Source organism: Megalobrama amblycephala, linkage group LG16 (assembly GCF_018812025.1).
Source record: "Megalobrama amblycephala isolate DHTTF-2021 linkage group LG16, ASM1881202v1, whole genome shotgun sequence".
NCBI classification, from domain to species: Eukaryota; Metazoa; Chordata; class Actinopteri; order Cypriniformes; family Xenocyprididae; genus Megalobrama; species Megalobrama amblycephala.
The window spans coordinates 10,953,265-10,974,722 of NC_063059.1; the positions used below are offsets into that span (position 1 = coordinate 10,953,265).

Consider the following 21,458-nt stretch of genomic DNA (forward strand, 5'->3'; position numbering starts at 1 on the left):
GGTACAAAAATGTTAAGCAAATTAACTAACAATTATAAAATAAATAAATGATATAAAATGTAAATATAAATTTCAAATATTTTAATACATTTTATTACTTATTACTAGTCCACTGTCTTGGATTTAGTTTTTTTCTCTGCTTGTCACGGTGCATTCTGGGATTTTCTTCTCTGGGATTTTCTATGGAGGCAGCGCACTAAATTTTTTTGTTTCATATCTAAACATTGTAGGGCACTGAATGAACAGATAATGCAGACCTGGTAGCCTTAGTTTTAGAATCATAACCAAATCTTTCCTACAACAACAACAAAAAAATGACCTACATGTAACAACCACCTATAACACCCAAGTCAAAACAGCCCCTCCGTTTCTGTGTTATTTTGATTATTTTGAAATTTAAGAAAGAAAGATTGAACCCTTATAAAGCCTTACTGCATCATATTTGATACGTAGATTAGTCTCTAAATTATCAACGTTCAAAACTTTGCTGAAAACACACTCTACTACATGCCCTCTGTCATCTGTTTGATGACTCTGAGTTTACACATTTTTAGCAAGTAAAAGGCCTTTAATTGTAAAAACGTCCCCCTTCAGTTCCTGGTTCATGTGCCTTTTTTGTTGTGAAGTAAATGTAAAAATAACTTTTGGTAACACTTTTGTTTAGGGTCCAATTCTCACTATTAACTAGTTGCTTATTAGCATGCAAATTACTAGGGTACTGGCTGTTTATTAGTACCTATAAAGCACATATTAATGCCTTATTCTGCATGACCATATTCTACATCCCTTAATCCTACCCAATACCTAAATTTAACAACTACCTTACTAACTATTCATAAAAATTAGGACATTATTGAGGCAAAAGTTGTAGTTAATAGTTGGTAGGGCTGCCCTCGACTAAAGATCTTTCTTGTCAACTAGTAGTCGTTCATTTTAAGCAATTAGTTGACTAATTGCATGTTTATTAATAAGCCATATAAATCATTATAAAGATCCTTTAATGCCTATAGCCCAATTAGCGTTAAAGCATACTCATATAGCTTGCCACAGCGCACAGACAGAAGTAATGATTATAAATGCATAGGGGAAAAACAGCAAGGAGACCGATTTATCAATACTTAATAATAAACTAATGTTTAATGTAGTTTTGGCTGCAGTGACGAAGCTTGGCGATGTTGACTCGTCATCTCCGCAATAGTGGACGCACCTATATGCATGTTTTGCACGGATTACATAACCTGAGAATATTTGTTTTCCATTTGAATTGGTTAATTTAAAGTTGGCGGTCTGTGAGGCAAGTTTACATGTAGTTTTGGTTCTTTTCTTTTTTCTGTTTTATGTGTGCAGTATGCGCTCAAGTCCACAGAGATAGATGGCAGAAAGCGCACCCTGTTTGCTTTCATTATTTTACAAAAGTACAACGTTTTGTTGTTATTGTGAGCGCACACAAATAAAAGTAGACTCGCAGATTCAAAAGATGTATTACTCTTATCTGTATGACCAAAAATTAATTAAAAGTATTTTAAGTGCAAGTGATCGCGTCTGTGCCTCCATGTTAGCTGTCATGCAGTAAGCGAGCTACGATTCAGCTTTCATACCCCACACTAGAGTTGTCAAATGTACTGACTTCGGTACCTAGTTAGTACTGAAATTTTAAAAAATTTGAGTGCTGTTGAGCGGATTCATAAACACCTCTGATTGCCCATTGTGTTAACAGCTCATCAGATATGCCTGTGATTGGCTTCAATGATCAACGCCGTAAAAACGTTGTAAATAGTCATAATGAAGGTCTTCACCAAGTGCTTGCACAGATATGCAGGGAGCGTATGAAAGCAGGCGTCTATCGCGGACAAGTCCATTGTTTTCAAACGTTCCCGCTTTCAAATTCAAACACTTCCGCGTGCTTTCAGACGCTGCCATGCGTTGATCATTGTTGCCAATGATAGACATATCGGATGAGTGCGTCAACACAATGGCCAATCAGAGGTGTTTACGAACCTGCTCAAGTCATATTTTTAAAATTTCAGTATTGATTGATACCAAAGTCTATACTATTGACAACTCTACCCTGCACAAACACTTAAATAGCCCACATCGTTCTAGGTTAATGTTAAAGCGAGCAGCCATGTTAAGTTTCTACTACCAACATGTTTCAGATGAAAAGCCATATTTGAGGTCGATGAATGATAGGCAATAGGGGTGGGAATCGGAGGGTACCTCACGATACGATATGATAAATGGCTCACGATAACGATAATATCGCGAGTCAGCGATTCTGCGATAATCGATATATCACTAGACAATCATATAATGATACATCGCGATATTGGTCTTAATATGAAAACAAAATGCACGTGAAAAGGTTAAGTGCAGGTTAACGGATAAATCCGATCTTATATGTACATTTAATAGAGTTCACGTCACCGAAAGCAAGAAATATGAGGTGCATTTTATTGACCATCAGTTATTTTCAAAATCAAAACTGCAATAGGAGAGAGCGGCAACAGCACTGGTAAGGTCTCATTACTTTTAATGAAGATAATTGTGTGTTATGCGTCTGCGACTTACTTTCACTTTCATATGCGGCAGTTTGCGCGTCAGCTTGCTGAAGAGATCTGCGGCAATGTGTGATGCAGTAGCGTTGTCATATCTGACTCTCACATGTTTCAGCTTTAGTATTTTTGGGAGAAGTAAAATTTACATATGTAGTTTCAACAACCAGATGCACTTAGACTGATGCATAGACAGTTTTGACTGGAATGCGTCCCAGACCATCTCCTGAAGTGGTTTGAGCGATCGGATTTAAATCCATCTCAAATGCGTTTTTTTAGGCATTTAGGCATTTAGACTTGATCTATTTACGATCGGATAGCTATCCGATCAGAGAAACTGCATGAAGTGACCAGGTGCAAACAGACCCTTTGACATTCTTCAAGCGCTTAGATATACACGGGAGCGTTCGAAAGCAGGCGTCTATCAGCGGATCCCTAATATATGCTTTCAAACGCTCCCGTGTATATCTAAGCGCTCGGTGAAGAATGTCAAAGATGTCTACGTTTGTCACATCAATGGTATAAAAGTGCATCAAGACTTTGAACTTAAACGTGGCTGGTGCATCTGTTTTACTCACACTACTGTCCGCCATCCGGTTAATAACCTCTTTTTCTTAGGCTAGTTAACTTAAGTTCACGCTTCCCTCATTCATGTGTTGAGCGTCGCCTTGAAGTAGTGACGCTTTGAGCAAAGAAATCTATTTATAGCGCTTTATTTTTTATTTTTTTTATTAAAATATCGATATTTGACGATATATCGTCATATCGATTATTTTGTCCCACCCCTAATAGGCAAGCGTTTGGATGTCCTGCCTGACAGACCAGCTGTTAACAATCTGTCTGTCCATTACAGGGTTAAGTTTTATCACCAACCAAGTAAAATCATTTCAATTGTATCTCTTCGCAGAAAGACCAACATGATTTTTTTGTATCATTCACACAAGCAGTATAATATAGAATATATATCTGATAAGGGAAGTGAAAGTTTGAGCCTTACGTTCATGTTTTCTCACACTCTACAGTGCTGCTCAGAGCTTGACTGAAGCTCTTCATTAATGCAACTTTAATGTGAGTGGGAATGAGTTGGTTTAGCATGGGGGTTGGGGTAGAGTGCCAGGTTGTTGTAGCCGAACTACGAGAGGAGCGCATGTTTCCTGGGAAAACGATCTGGGGCCAAGTCCAGATGCCGAGCTGCTCCCTGGGGAGGGCGTCCTGCCTCCAGTCGGCAGGAAGTGCTGTGAGAGCAGCGGGGCCCGGGCCTGGAGTCCTGTCAACTGCTTGTAATGCTGGTGGAATGGGAGCCTAAATCACATCTCTCCTTTATGGACTCCGCGGACACATGTGGTATTCATTTAACGATGCACTGGTGAAGAACGAGAAGGGAAAGAGAGATGGAAAACAGCTTTATGACACATCAGGATCACAAAGAGTGGATTACAGAGACGGCCACACTAACGAGGCTTTAGCTCCCCCACATAACAAAGGTTTGACTGAGGCAGTCGATTTCAGTCAAATGTGAACACAATCTGGCTTTGTGGTCACAACTTATGAGAATGGTCTGAATTTTCTCACGGTATCGAACTAGTGGAGGGAGTTCAGATGTAATGAATAGACCTGAACAGAAGTGAATAACCCCTTTTTTCTGTATTTTGGACATAGTCGTCACCATCAGAGCTTTTTTTAACAGTATGACATGAACTTTAACCATGTTAGCATGTGTGGAATGTGATGAGAGGCTTTACGTTATTCAAATACGTGGCATTTTTTCTCTCTCTCTTTCTTTATTAGCATTAGCAAGCATGCTTATGGGTTGATAATGTGATGCTATTTTTTTTCCTAAACTTTAAAAAAATATTTTTCAAATTTGTAAATAAAACAACAAAGATGATTGAAGTACGTTTTACAATAAAATACAATTTTAGTTTTTCTGCTTCAAAATTTCAGGACTAATTAATTGTTATAATGCAGTTTATTTGGAATCGTTTATGAAATTTACTTGTGAATGGTTTCTACACCATTTCTACAATGGTTACTTTTTTCAGTGTACCTATAAATTAAAATCAAAATAAATATGCAATTCATACATACAATGACTTGCGTACCTCTTCTATGATAAGCATGTTAATTTCTGGATTAGTGTGCGAGTGGAATAATACTCGGGTAGATATTTGTTAAATGTCAAAGCTTCTGGGCTCGAATCCGCCGTCGTATACTACTAGGTTTTTTTACTCATTAAAACCAAATGCGTTCATCAGTGATTGTATATCAAGGGCAGGTACAAGTCTTGTGCTTTTTATTTTGTGGTTTCAATGGAACGAATGGGTAGAATCTCCACAACAGGGCTGAAGCGCGCGTCTGTGCACGAGCTGTCGTCACTGACAACAGCAGCAACGAGCACTCAGTGTGACTTCAAAAGCAACACATTTCAATGTCAGATCGCCTTTTATTTAGCACAAACAAACAAAATTAATACTCTGTCCAGTCAACTACTGATGTTTAGTTTGTTATAAGTATGTCTGTACCACAAAATGTAAAAAAAAAAAAAAAAATCACTTTTCAATGATACGCAGGAGTCACATTTACAGGGGAATATCCAATCTGTCTGCTTACATGGCAGGCGCAAACGCAAGTATCCGATTCATATATGATTTATTTCCACATATGAATGAGGCTTGAAATCTGTGAATATCAGAATCCATGCGCCTTTTTCCTGCTTACACTGTCGTAGCTCATATCCGTGAAAATCGTAATTGGGTCACTTGAACCAAGCAGTGTAAATGGTACCTGACTGATATCATAATGAAGAAGAAGGCCTCATCAATTATAAAATTATTTGAATGAGAACTTTATCAAGTTGCTGTGATTTGTCATAATTATTATTTCCCATTTCACTGTTTATTTGAAAAACTTTTGTCTGCTAAATTAAGATCATGAGTTGCGACCAATAGGGTTGGGTATCACTTGGGTTTTTTATGATACCAGTGCCAAATCGATACTTTTAAAATGCCACTGGTTCTTAAACGGTGCCTGAACTGATACTTAAAAAAGAAAAAGAAAAAAAAGAGCCACAAAATGACGGTGGATGACATTAAAGAATGGCTTTCAAAATTACAATTTTTTAAGTTGAACAGTATATTAAAAGTTAAGTATACTTAAATATATAAATAAGTAAATACAAAACACAACAAATTTACATAACAAATTCACAGTAAATCCTAAGCCACCTAACCCAAATACAATAATATAACACTAAATAACAGTGTTACGGTTGCTGGTGTAGAGCGTCTTCGCGCCGTAGATGGAACAACCGGGAGGGGGGTGGGCGCCCCGGAGACCTCAAGCCGGAGCAGGGGGAGGAGTAGACTGGAGTGGAGGTCTCCAGGGCAGGTCCAAGAACCATGGCGGGTCAAGAGCTGAAGACAGCCATGGCGGGTCAGGAGCCGAAGGCAGCCATGGTGGGTCAGGGGCCGTGGGCAGCCATGGCGGGTCAAGAGCCGAAGGCAGCCATGGCGGGTCAGGGACCGTGGGCAGCCATGGCGGGTCAGGTGCAGCGGGCTGCAATGGAGAGTCAGGTGCAGCGGGCTGCCACGGCGGGTCAGGTGCAGCGGGCTGCCGTGGAGGGTCAGGTGCAGCGGGCTGCCGTGGAGGATCAGGTGCCGTAGCCGAATTGCCGACGAGCCCAGGTGGCGGTGAGGATCCGGCGGGACAGGGCGATGCCGCAGGCTCGGCCGACCGAGGCGCAGGCGGGGCTCCAGAAGGCCGCAGAGGAGCCAGAGCGACAGCCGACCAAAGGGACGCAGGAGGGAGTGAGGAAGCCAACGGAGCGTGAGGGACGAAGGGGAGGTGAAAACCGAGGAGTGCAGTCCTGATGTGAGGGAAGGCCGACGAACGACTGATGCGGAACCGGGGGGAGGATGGAGCCTGGCGGAACTGGTGGACTGATGGGCCACGGTGGAGATGAGGGAGGTTGGAGCCAAGGGGAGCATCTGGACCAACGGGCCGAGGTGGAGTCCTGGGTGAGGTGGCTTGAGGTAGAGGTGCAGTGTGGACATTAGTGGGAGGAGGCGGGAGAGGGAGGCAGGGAGGGAACACAGTCTTTGGAGGAGAGGAGAAAAACAGTTCAAAGTTTGTGGTTGGAGCGGCTGGCTCGGCGGCGGCGGCTGGAGCTGAGGGCTCGGCGGCGGCGGCTGGAGCTGAAGGCTCGGCGGCGGCTGGAGCTGAAGGCTCGGCGGCGGCGGCTGGAGCTGAGGGCTCGGCGGCGGCGGCTGGCGCTGCTTGCTCGGCGGCAGAAACTGGCGCTGCTTGCTCGGTGGCGGAGACTGGAGAAATCTGCTCGGCGGAGACTGGAGCTAATAGCTCTGCGGAGACTGGAGATTGTAGCTCTGCGAAGACTGGAGAAACATGCTCGGCGGAGACTGGAGATAATAGCTCTGCGGAGACTGGAGAACTTGGCTCGGCGGAGACTGGAGAACTTGGCTCGGCGGAGACTGGAGAACTTGGCTCGGCGGAGACTGGAGAACTTGGCTCGATGGCTGAAACTTTGAAAAATCCTGAAACGGATTTCCACAATAATACAAGATACACTTTAATAAACCAAAGGCAGGGAACGCCAGCATACACAAACACAACAGAGAACGGACCAGGAGTGCAGGGAGTGAGTGCATTATAAAGGGAGTGCAGATAATAGAGTCCAGGTGCAGGTGATCCGTAATGATGAGGAGCTGACGAGGGAAGTGAGTGCAGGTGACGAAACAGGAGGATCATGGGAAATAGAGTCCAGGGGAACAAGGGATCTGTAACAAACAGTTACAGTAGAATTTACATTTGAATTTAGCAGTTTATCATGTGATGCACTGAATATTTCAATCGACCACTCAGGCATTTAAGTGACGCCGAAATCTGTGTTCTGATTCAGTCCGGTACGTACCGGTCATATAGGTACCCAAGCCTAGTGACCAGTAAACGTGGAAAAAACATTAAACAGGAAATGATATCATAGAGAGGACCCATGACTGTGTCAAGGTCAATAGTGTAAGTCTCTTAAAATATCATATAATTTGATCTTTTATGAAAAAGTCCAGGCGGTAAAATGTCATGTGGCACAACTCCCGTTATTTAGAACGTATCACTTTATGGTTTCCATGGTGTCGCGTCATTGCTTGTTATGTGACACACCGCAGCACTGTATGAATGATAATCTGCTTTCATTAAATTTTTCCTATGTTATTCAAAATATTCACAAATTTGTTGACTATAGCATGAAATATCTAATATTCCGATTGACAAATATGTGCAAGTGGATGTGTTTTGCAGTTTAAACACCTTTATAACGATCATGTTAGTTGAGCCATATGCGCGATGGGCGCCGCCATGTTAGTTTGCGCCGCACAGAGAATCGGATCTGTTGGATTTACAACCCGTGAATTTATCCACTTCTCCCGAAATACATGAACTTAAGTGAATCGGTGAACTGGGGAAGAATAGAGTAAGCTTTAAAGTTACTTTCACAATGTGTATCTGATATGAATAAAACGTGTCGTCTAATTATAATGGAAAGGGTTGTTATTTCCGCTTCTATAGACCCCATTGTGTATTTTACAAACTCTAAATATATTGTTTTGTTAGTACTCGTGTGTATTTAAATGTCTGAAATCTACAATAAACATTATTTGGTTGAAAACACTGCATATATGTAATATATGAAAAGCGCTGCGCGCGTCCGTCTCTGGTTTAGCGCCAGCCAAAGCGTGCACGCACATTTGAATTTGGCAGTTGATCACACGATGCACTGAACGTTCTAATCACACCGGTGTGATCGTACGCTCCTGGGGCCAGACAAGACTGATCACACCGGTGTGATCGTACGTGTTAAAGGGGTTAATAATAATATATTTTATTGTTTTATAAAATAATGATCAAGATGTGCTTACATGTAGTGAAAGTCTAGGGGAAATATGGTAATATTCTTTTTTTTTTTCTTTTTTATGCATAATTTGTGTAATTAAATTTAAAAAAAAATTGTTAAATGGTATAATAGTTTCATATACCTATTATACCAACCAGTGTTATTTTTGTGTCTATTATCATCACAATCATGTTCTTTTCTGTTTTTTGTTTTTTTTAGTTTTAGTCTTAATTTTCACTGTCATTGCCTTAGTTCTTGTCATTCGTTACTTACTATGGTTTCTAATTAGTCCTCACCTGTTCCCTGTTCTGTTAGTGATCATCCTCTGTATATTTATGCCTTTGTTATTCGTCAGCTCTTGGTCTCTCGTTAACGTTTCTGTTATCTTTTGTGTTGAGTACGTTCTTGGTGTTTATTAAAATTCTTGTTTATTGTCATTCTGAGTCACGCATCCTTGTGGGTATTGCCACACAGCCTGCATGTGACAATTATACATTTTTTTTTTTTTTTTTTATAGGTCTGTTTGTTAATTAGGGCTAGTATAGGATAGGATAGCTAGGATAGTATTACATTTAGATGCACAACTCATTCAGTACCAGTTGTCCAATGTGCATTTTTTTTTTTAAAGCAATCTGACCTACGATGTACGCCTAAACTCTTAGAACTCATCAGCAACTCCATAAAACACCTTGGCCACATTTATATTCACATTCTTGTCCTCTTCCATTTTTTCCCCCCATTTTTAGAGCAATTTTCTCAGGAAGAGATTCATTTTACATTGTGAAAGGAGCTTATCAAAGCTCCGGACTGAACTCACTCACCCTCTCATTAATTATCAAACATCCCAGAGCCGATCCATCAGGGAATGTGGCATCTATGAGATCCACTTAGAATCCATGCATCTCTAGAAAGTGTTCTCTCTGAATAATCTCTGTCACATACTCTCGTATTCTTCCGTCTCTGTGGTCTACTGTGGAATTCCTCCCATGACAGAAGAGTTCTTTTAGTGTTTTCATTTCTGGACCTCTTGAGTGGGGCTTTAGAGGGAGTTTCTCTCCTAAAGACATCTGTTCTCAAATTAATAGCCTCGCGTAACGCAGTGGGGTTTCAGTAAAATCCTTTCTGCCCTGGGAAATGTTTCGTGTCAACACTGTGATTGACACTGTATACACAGTGTGTGTTTGGCCATTCGGGCTGACATTCTCAAACAGAGTTTGTTGAGAACAGAAGCCGACAGCCTCTGCTGGTTTGCAGTTTTGGATGCTCCTGCGAAATCAGGGCAAGTTTCTCAGGTTCAGCCTTGTTTATAAGTACTTCAGTTTACTGAAGCTATTTGACTCATAACTATTACCTTTTTAGTTTTGGTTCAGTGCAAAGGTCTTTTACTTATACATTCATTATAATTTATCACACTGCGTAATAGAGTTCCTACCAGAAAGACTGGCACTGATAGAATAATTTCCTTAGATGCCCATATCTAACTCAGCGACAGATAGTTTCTTAAAAATTCTGTCAAAATTTACTCACTCTCATGTTGTTCCAAACCTGTATGACTTTCTTTCGTAGAACACAAAAGGAGATATTTAGTAGTAGGGCTGCCCTCTAATAGTCGACGAGAAAAGGCTTAGTCGACCAAAATTGTATTAGTCGCTTAGTCGCAGGAAGAAAAAAAAAAATCCACAGGAAGTGGCAAAGTCACGCAGTCTGTGAGGGACAGACTGTTAACAGCTGGTCTATGTGGTAATAACAATACATCAGGCAGGACATCCAAACGCTCGCCTATCATTCATAGACCTCAAATATGGCTTATCATCTGAAACATGCAAGTAGTATCAACTTTACATGGCTGCTCGCTTTAGCATTAACATAGTAAAATTGCTCTGGGTATATGGGATTTCAAGTGTTTGTACAGGGTGTGAAAGCTGAATAGTAGCTTGCTTACTGAATAACAGCTAACATGGAGGCGCCGATGCGATCACTTGTACTTAAAATAGTCCGTCATTTCTGGTCATCATACAGATAAGAGTAATACATCTTTTGAATCTGCAAAGAATCTACTTTTATTTGTGTGCACTCACAATAACAAGAAAACATTGTGCTTTTGTAAAATAATGAAAGCAAACAGGGTGCGCTTTTTGACATCTCTCTGTGGACTTGAGCACACCAGAAAAAAAAAGAACCAAAACTCAATGTAAACTTGCCTCACAGACATGAAAAATATATCTATAGAAAGCGAAATGTCTTCTGTTAAATGAACAAGTTCAAATGGAAACCAAATATTCTCAGGTTATGTAATCTGTATGAAACATATAGGCGCGTCCACTACTGCGGAGATGACGAGTCCGCAGAAAAATTGAGGGCAGCCCTATTTAGTAAAATGTCCAAACTGCTGTTTTCCATACATAATGGACCATGATTCCATTTAAAGGTGCCCTAGATTATGTTTTTAACAGATGTAATATAAGTCTAAGGTGTCCCCTGAATGTGTGTGTGAAGTTTCAGCTCAAAATACCCCCTAGATGTTTTTTAATTAATTTTTTTAACTGCCTATTTTGAGACATCATTATAACCGCGCCGATTTATGCTGCGGCCCCTTTAAATCCCGTGCTCTCCGCCCACAGAGCTCGCGCTTGACTTAAACAGTGCCTTTTTTACAAGTTTACACAGCTAATATAACCCTCAAAATGGATCTTTACAAAGTGTTCGTCATGCATGCGGCATGCATGCGTCGGATTATGTGAGTATTGTATACTGTTATATTGTTTACATTGATTCTGAATGAGTTTGAGGCTATGCTGCGTGGCTAAAGCTAACATTACACACTGTTGGAGAGATTTATAAAGAATGAAGTTGTGTTTATGCATTATACAGACTGCAAGTGTTTAAAAATGAAAATAGCGACGGCTCTTGTCTCCGTGAATACAGTAATAACCATGATGGTAACTTTAACCACATTTAACAGTACATTAGCAACATGCTAACGAAACATTTAGAAAGACAATTTACAAATATCACTAAAAATATCATGATATCATGGATCATGACAGTTATTATTGCTCCATCTGCCATTTTTCACTGTTGTTCTTGCTTGCTTACCTAGTTTGATTGATTCAGCTATGCACATCCAGACGTTCTGCCCTTGTCTAATGCCTTTCATAATGATAATGTTGGGAACGTGGGCTGGAATATGCAAATATTGGGGGCGTACACCCCGACTGTTACGTAACAGTCGGTGTTATGTTGAGATTCGCCTGTTTTCCGGAGGTTTTTTAAACAAAGGAGATTTATATAAGAAGGAGGAAACAATGGAGTTTGAGACTCACTGTATGTCATTTCCATGTACTGAACTCTTGTTATTCAACTATGCCAAGATAAATTCAATTTTTCATTCGAGGGCACCTTTAATGGCCAGTGACAAAAAAACAACATAAAAGTAATCCATGCAACTCATGCTTTATATTCCATTCCATATATTATATATTTGAATATGTGTGAGCATGAATGATATTTGAAAGCTATGTCAGATTTTCAGCTAAAGTAAAGTCATGCGCTTTTGGAATTTAACACTAGAACCGCCAGGGGGCATTGTTATACCCAAAACTGCCAGCGGGTAAAATTTACCCACGCACACGGCTACTGTTTTGATATGGGTAAGAAATGTATTATGTCACTCTATTGTGCCACTGTTTTCACAAAGTAATGTCTAGAGTCATAAAAAAAATAATGTTCAGTCATCAACTATGTTTTTGTCCTGTTGTTTTATGCTGTTTTAAGCAGGCTACACTAATCACTTTTTGGTGAATATAAGCTAAACCAGCCTTCAATGACAACGAGAATTAGAAGGAAATAAATACATATTTGAGTGGTGTAATATTATAATAAAATGTCTTTAATCACAAATTAAGATAACCTATGTTATTTAAATTACTAAAATACCATGAATAGACAATAAAGAGCAATAATAATTATGCACTGCATAAGATGAAGCCTATGATGCAACGACAAATTAATTAGGTTTCACCTATTAATTAATTTTTAATTTGTTTAGTTATGTATAATTTGAATAAGAGAACACCACCAATAAACTTGGGGTAATTATAAAAAATTGTATTCATTATTCATTCTTTATATATTTTATTCATTACATCATAGATCGGAAATTTCTTTTGGGAAACGGGCAGACTAGAATAAATATCACTCATAACTCATGGCATTTAGTGCCTCTAATATCTGTTTGGCATCCATAAAATCGCCTTCTTTTATCCATTGTAACTAAAACTGATTACCTCAATCTCAGTGGGTGAAAGGCATTGCCTAGTAACATAGAACGTTAAAACATAAGCGGCGTGAAAATGACAGCGCAAACATGAAGGCATATATGGGTAAATTTGACCCGCTGGCACTTATACAATCAAACCAAAATTTATTCAGACACCTTGAACATTTCATTCATTAATACAGTTTATTCACTATAGTTTAAAAAATAGTAATAAAGTATAACAAGATCTCAGAGTAACTGTGTCAGAAAAAAAAAATTAATCTCAATTATGTCAGATAACACTTAAGCAAAACATGGTCAGGTCAGAGTCTGAATAATTTTTGTGATTGCACTTTATTTTACAGTATGTGCACTTATGTGTACTTACACTGTACTTACCCAAGAAAGTACTGGTTAATATAAGGTAACTACATGGGTTAAGATTAGGTTTAGGGGTAGGATTAGGGTTAATACATAGTTATTGCACAGCTATTGTAATTACTATAATAAGTACATGTATGTACATGGGGAACTGGACTGTAAAATAAAGTGCTACCATTTTTGGTTCCAAATTTTTATCAATTTTACTGGTAATCTACTGTATGAAGAATTGTTGGGTATAATATGTATTATACTAGTAAAAATATATTAAAATATTAAAAATGTCCGAAAAGATTGTTGGTTCGACTAAGTATAAATGCCCTGTTTTTTTGGTTTTATCTAAACAATTTTTAACAACAGGGGATTGTAAATAACACAATTTTACAATCAAAGTTAATGACTGGGAAACTAGGATATTTTATTGAAAATCTGTTATGTACATTTGAAAAGCAGCCACGGGTAAATTTTACCCTGTTCTAGTGTTAAACTTATGCATTATACATTGAATCCATAGAAACTTTGCATTCAAGGTATACATTTTATTAGTTCATGCATTCCTTGGGAATTGAACCCATGACCTTGGTGTTGCTAGTGCCATTATCTGCTTGTTGAGTTACAGGAATGCAATTACGGCATGTCATGACGGAGAGTAAATAATGACACAGAATTAATTTTTGGGTGAAATATTGCTTAAATGTAAGAGGAAATTATCAAAATCAATAAGTTTTCAAGGAACCCTTGATAATAATAATAATAATAAAATAAAGTTTGGCATGCATATTGTTTGTTCTTTACCCGCTCCCTCCTTTTTGGAGAATATTCAACTGTTTCAAGTAAACCGCTCAGGCAAACGTGGGCAATTTGATGAAAAATAAACCAAAATACATTAATTATTGTATGTACATTTTTGTTTAGCAATTCTGTTTTCTGACTACCAAAGCTTATAATAAAAGATTAAAATAGATTATTTTATGGTAGCTAATCTATATTTGTATATATAGCTGCACAACGTCTTTTTAAAGATATCACTGAATTGAAAAACTACTTTAACTTTTTCTCCGCCAACATTTTCTGAAAAAGTTGGCAGAAAGCACCAGCATTTTTGATCATATTCACAAAATTTGATTTATATGCTGTGCGTAAGCAACTTGTGCGTAAGCAACTTCTGTCTGCACCTCCAGGTTTATGCAGACCTTCTTGACTTGTTTTTTTTTTTTTTTTTGGATCTGGAGATTCTGTATTATTTCAAAAGGTCATTAACAGCGCCCCTACCGTATAACAGTGAAAACATGGATTGTCGGAAAAAGTAAATAGCAACCATTGCAAATTGCAAATAGATTAAAACATCATTATAACAAAATTATTACTTTACAAAACACATTACAAAAATATAAGAACATATGATAAAACAAACAAATAGTTTATTTATCAGTGAGAATAACTGAATTATGATGGTGGAACTTTCACGAACGTTCAAAATTGTTCGCAAAATCGCAAAATCCTGTACGCTGTTCAATCCCTGTTATACTTAATAGTTAAACAACCTTGAAACCGATAATGGTGTCTGTTTTCATAATTGATTATTGTAGTGCTCTGCTCTCATCCAAGTGAGTTTTAATAAGTGCTTTGAAAAAGCAACTACATAAAATATCACAGCCTCCAGTAAGAGTGCATTTCAGCAAAGTGCAAAAAATGGGATAAGTAGGCCTATGAGATTATCTGTTATTGCATGCCTCTGCCCTGTGGCTGAATAAATCTGTCCTTTGCTGGCAGCAATTGGGTTGCGCCCCATAGGATCAGTCTCATAAGAGTGCAGCAGGGCCTGAGCACGACTATCAGTCATACAGTAAACCTGTGCTACTGTATGCAAAAAATCCTCACTAACAGCTAGTCCTGAGAGACTCATTGACCAGGGTGTCTAACAAAATTCCAGTGATTTAAAACCAAAAAACTGTTTACATGTTTAAACAACAGTCTGTTAGACTGTGCTTTCTAAATAATGTAAGAGCAAGCATTTATTTACAGTCTGTGTGTCACTGCAGGCATATTAAAACAACAGGATGTTTTGAGAATTTCTAATTCTAATTTGTCCTCCCTTTGGTACCATTATGTCCCCATTATGGATATAGCCATGGACGTGTTTTCTCCAAGTGATAGAACAGTGTGGGAAAGGCTATGGAAAATCCCTATCACCACACACAGGAAGTCACATGTGAACAGTGACTGTGTAACATCAGATTCACTGTAAACAAATCTCGCCCTCTAGTGGACTAATCGTTCAATCACAGTAGGATTTAATGCAGCAGTCAGTTTGATGTGCAGTTTAGATAATAATAACATGTTATCTATTTGTAGGGAATATCACCAGGACCTCGTTTACCAGCGAATGGGCGTCCTGCAGATATAACAGGCCAGGCTCAACAGCAAAGGCCTCCAGTTCTCAGTTCTCAGCAGAAGAACCCAGGCCAAGACCAGAGCATACAAAGACAACTGGGCCAACCGCAACACACCATCGCTGATACAGTGAGTGCTACAGTTTGGAAATGTCCTTTATATCTAAATACTTATGACTATTTTTAATGTTTTCTGAGATGGGAATGAATTTTAAAACTTACTGAAAGAGCACTACCTTGTTTTTTTTAGAGGTTTACTTTTTCAATAGTCAATTCCTGCATGTACGCATATAACTTAAAGTCGTGGCCAAAAAATTACTATTGAACCCTTAAATACCTGTATGTTACCATTTGAAACTTGGTAAGTTAGTAAGATCTTTTCATATATATTTTTGAAAGAAGGCTCTTATGCTCACCAAGACTGCGTTTGTACAAAATACAAAAAAAAAAATACAGTAAAAACATGAATATTGTGAAATATTTACAGTTTCAAGTTTGGCTGTCTCAAATATATTTTGAAATGTATATTTTGTAATTTTTTCCTGTGATTGGAAATCTGAATTTTCAGCATCATTACACTTGTCTTCTTCAATATCACATGATCCCTTAGAAATCATTCTAATATGCTGATTTGCTGCTCAAGAAACATTTCTTATTTGAAATAAAAAAAAAAAAAAAAAAAAAGTAAATAATGTTATACATGACTTTTCTGTCACTTTTGACCAGTTTAATGTTGAATAAAAGTACAAACCCGATTCCAAAAAAGTTGGGACACTGTACAAATTGTGAATAAAAAAAGGAATGCAATAATTTACAAATCTCATAAACTTATATTTTATTCACAATAGAATATAGATAACATATCAAATGTTGAAAGTGAGACATTTTGAAATGTCATGCCAAATATTGGCTCATTTTGGATTTCATGAGAGCTACACATTCCAAAAAAGTTGGGACAGGTAGCCATAAGAGGCCGGAAAAGTTAAATGTACATATAAGGAACAGCTGGAGGACCAATTTGCAACTTATTAGGTCAATTGGCAACATGATTGGGTATAAAAAGAGCCTCTCAGAGTGGCAGTGTCTCTCAGAAGTCAAGATGGGCAGAGGATCACCAATTCCCCCAATGCTGCGGCGAAAAATAGTGGAGCAATATCAGAAAGGAGTTTGAAGTTATCATCATCTACAGTGCATAATATGATCCAAAGATTCAGAGAATCTGGAACAATCTCTGTGCGTAAGGGTCAAGGCTGGAAAACCATACTGGATGCCCGTGATCTTCGGGCCCTTAGACGGCACTGCATCACATTCAGGAATGCTACTGTAATGGAAATCACAACATGGGCTCAGGAATACTTCCAGAAAACATTGTCGGTGAACACAATCCACCGTGCCATTCGCCGTTGCCGGCTAAAACTCTATAGTTAAAAAAAGAAGCCATATCTTAACATGATCCAGAAGTGCAGGCGTTTTCTCTGGGCCAAGGCTCATTTAAAATGGACTGTAGCAAAGTGGAAAACTGTTCTGTGGTCAGATGAATCAAAATTTGAAGTTCTTTTTGGAAAACTGGGACTCCATGTCATCCGGACTAAAGAGCACAACCCAAGTTGTTATCAGCGCTCAGTTCAGAAGCCTGCATCTCTGATGGTATGGGATTGCATGAGTGCATGGCATGGGCAGCTTACACATCTGGAAAGGCACCATCACTGCTGAAAGGTATATCCAAGTTCTAGAACAACATATGCTCCCATCCAGACGTCGTCTCATTTTCCAACATGACAATGCCAGATCACATACTGCATCAATTATAACATCATGGCTGCGTAGAAGGAGGATCCGGGTACTGAAATGGCCAGCCTGCAGTCCAGATCTTTCACCCATAGAAAACATTTGGCGCATCATAAAGAGGAAGATGCGACAAAGAAGACCTAGACAGTTGAGCAACTAGAAGCCTGTATTAGACAAGAATGGGACAACATTCCTATTCCTAAACTTGAGCAACTTGTCTCCTCAGTCCCCAGACGTTTGCAGACTGTTATAAAAAGAGGGGATGTCACACAGTGGTAAACATGGCCTTGTCCCAACTTTTTTGAGATGTGTTGATGCCATGAAATTTAAAATCAACTTATTTTTCCCTTAAAATGATACATTTTCTCAGTTTAAACATTTGATATGTCATCTATGTTGTATTCTGAATAAAATATTGAAATTTGAAACTTCCACATCATTGCATTCTGTTTTTATTCACAATTTGTACAGTGTCCCAACTTTTTTGGAATCGGGTTTGTACAATTTTATTAAAAACAAAAAAAAGTCTTACTGACCCCAAACTTTTGAACGATAGTGTTCTTTAAATTATTTTCATTTAGGACAGTTTTGAACCAGGTGTTAGTCAATACATTACTGCTAGTTACTGATATACACTACAGCACTTATGAAACTTTCCTTTGTGACAACTAGCCCCAATCCTCCCCTGCATTTGTAAATTTGAACCACTGACTGCTTGTTCAGTTGTAATCTATGGAGTTTTTATTCCTAAACTTTTAAATGATGTCCTTTTCTATAAATGTTTCAGGAGAAACTGAACACACAGGATCAGTTCAGTCGTCATCTAACACGACCTCCACCAGACTATAAACACCCACGCAATGCAGTTGGAGCTCAACAGCCAAGCTTATACTCAGGTGTGGATTGTATTTTTAGTGTCATAATATGGGAAATATCTAGTTCAATCATGAAACTGTGTGCAGGCTGCTAATAATTGCATCACTCACTGCACAAGCTAATTGGCTTCTGCTGATTTTTTAGCCAATGAGATTGCTTGCTAAAAATGTTGATATTCTGGTTCAACCCCTCCACCTTCCCAGCTCCACCTGCCTAGATCTGCTACAGGATTTATGTATGTCCATTTATGCAGCAGCAGTGTATTTGTGTATCTTTCGGCAGTAGCAAGTCCATACTTGCTTTGCAACTGCAGTAGCATAGCAGATCTAGACATGTAATACATAAAAATCCATTAACATGCTTAAACTATTCAGAGAGTTGTCATGATTGAACTACATTTCAAGTAAATGAAATAAATATACTCATGCTGATGATGTGGTATGATTAATTAAACTCAAGTTTGGATTAAGGAACCACACCAAACCTTAGTTCAGATATTCAACATTTACAATATGATATTGCTTGGTAAATCAGTATTTTAAACCAGCATTTTTTTATTTATTTTTTTTATACATATACAACAGGCAATGGGTCAGACCAAAGTGACATCCAGCCTTTATCATGCCACCTGCCCAGTGGACAGGGTACCAAGATGGTTCCCACCTCAGGAGAGAGAAGATTTCCACTTGGACAAGACCCTAATTCAGGACCCACAGGTGCTCAAGCTTGTGCAAACCAGCTCCGACAGCAACCCAGTGGCCTGATCCGAATGGGGCATCAGCAAAACAAGCCTCAGTTCCATGGGACAAACAGCCAGGGTGCCACTTTTCAATCGAGCACTCAGCATGTGAGGACCAGCGTCAGTCAAGATTCCCTGCTGGGGCAAAGACTGGGTGACATGAGCACCAATACCAGCAGGATGGACACTGCTTTGAGCTGGGCAACCAGTGCCAAACAGAGTGGCACTCTACCAGGACTAGATGTCAAAAGGCTCCCCAATACAGTGAACCCCCAAAGTGACATTCATTTTCCTCCGAGGTCTATTTGCCCACCTAACCAGGTGGCGCCTCATTCTAGCCTGCTACCCATAAACCCTGCGAACAGAAGCTCTGCTCCCAGATCCAGTCAGCCTAGAATACCCCCACTTCCTGGGGTGACTTGTCTGACCCAGTCCTCCCCCGAACAGCTGGGCTGCCCGACCACATTTGGAGGGCTGAGCCAAAGCTCAGCAACTTATCAGAACAACCGAGCAGGTCGGTTGACCTTTGACTTCCTACCGGAGGATGATAACACGGTACCAGGGATAAACGCAGACTCTGATTTCATTGACTCCCTGCTTAAATCAGGTTCGGGCAATGATGACTGGATGAAAGACATCAACCTGGAGGAAATTCTCGGTGGACATTCATAAAACAACAGACTCAAAGCATGAGAAGTTTGTTCGAAATGTCTGTATTAGGAGCCTGATGTGAAAGGCCTGTTAAAATATTATCCTTGTATTTGTGTGGAAAACAAATGTATTATATGTACTAGTATATTGTTGGGTTGTTTCTTCATATCTTCTACTAACATGTTGTAAAGTTTCACGTTCATTGCTCAGTGTTTTGTTATTTTGTTTTTTGTTTTTAAATCAACCACACACTACCCTCTATATTCATACCAGTTATCATTAAAACGCTGTGAGATTTTGTTAGAGCTTTTGTTACTCCATTAGCACAGGGATTAATATAAAAGAAACTGTGATTAGGCCTCCATGATGGAGCCATCGAGCATGACATTGACACTTAATAAGCAGGCAGTTTGACATGATAAATACTTTGCTTAATCTGGCTCTTATAGTTCAAGGTTATACACCTTAAATATTTGAACATTTAAAAATACTATTGTGTGACATGAAAAGTTCGGATCTGTTTTGACTATCCATTCTCAAAGTACATATCAACGGGTATTGAAAAAGAGCCATTTATTACACATCCAAAAGAGTAAAATCTGTAAAGGGAATAAACATATTCATAGAATGTTAGATGATGTTAACTGATAAAGTCAACCTTCTTTAGAAAGACACAGTAAGTTTTAAAAGTTCTTATTGGTAATATTGTATTTGTACATCTGTATCTCAGTTATATGAAAGATATTTTTTCTATTTCTTTTCTATAATGCACTATAATTCTGTCATAAGTGTATATCCTATTGTCAATTTAGCCTTTGATAATAAACTACATCAAAGAAGAACATTTACAGAACATTTTGACTGTTTATTTTTTATATTCCAGGTCAAATGGAAGTGAAGTACTACAAGGCTCTGTCTTAGGTCCTGGGTTTGTTATTACTAGATTCAGAAAATTGTATCAGATTGTATCAGCCCAGATTCCATCATCGCTATTCACTAACAGTTATAAAATACTGCTACTTGCAAGCTCTTAATATTGCAGCTCTATAGTACAAGCAATTTCTTGCATCAAAAAATAAGCACAGTGTACGTATTGTGTTTATATTGTATTGTTGAGGTGGGATAGGTGGGACACTGCATGTAATTACATTTATAAGTGCAATGTAAAAACATGTATGTGCACAATAAGTGCATTGAATCAAATGATTAATTTAAATGTTAGTACATAGTAGTTAAAGACAGCTTATATAAAGTGGGAACCAATCTTCCCTCACCCTATAGTCTATCAATCATTGAGTTACCTAAGCTGATTTTTAAAACTAAAATAACTTTCACTACCATTATTTGTTTTCCCATTCTCACAAACAAACCAAATGTCACAGTCATATGTCCAGTCTATGTACAAGCAAAAACGTTAGTTGTATTTTATTAGATATAGTTATTTATTTAGGTAACACTTTACATAACCATTCTATGTTAACATTAGTTGTAAATAAAAAGTATGAAATAACTATTAACAATAATTTTACAGCATTTATTAATCTTGGTTAATGTTAATTTCTACATATACTATATATTTAACACTTCACGTTAATTAGTTAATTATGAGCAAACGTGAATTAAAGGATTAGTTCACTTTAAAATGAAAATTACTTCAAGCTTTACTCACCCTCAAGCCATTCTAGGTGTATATGACTTCTTTCTTTCTAATGAACACAATCGGAGCTATATTAATAAATATTCTAACGCGTCCCAGCTTTATAATGGCAGTGAACGGGGGCAACGAGTTTGAAGCTCTCTAGAAAGTGCATCCATCCATTATGATGATAACCCCCTGGAGCCATGTGGAGTACGTTTATGATGGATGGATGCACTTTCTTGAGCCTCAAAGTCATTGTCCCCATTCACTGCCATT

General features: G+C 38.5%; 1 protein-coding gene across 1 annotated transcript in view; it reads left to right on the forward strand.

The window, feature by feature from the left end:
* The window catches only part of zmp:0000001236 (mastermind-like protein 2), a 108,940-nt gene extending 88,553 nt beyond the window's left edge, over positions 1 to 20,387 (forward strand). The window contains 3 exon segments of the mRNA XM_048159690.1: positions 15,452 to 15,619; positions 18,065 to 18,173; positions 18,738 to 20,387. Coding sequence (XP_048015647.1) covers positions 15,452 to 15,619; positions 18,065 to 18,173; positions 18,738 to 19,564 — 1,104 coding nt within the window. The 3' untranslated portion in view covers positions 19,565 to 20,387.
* The last annotated feature ends 1,071 nt before the right edge of the window (positions 20,388 to 21,458 follow it).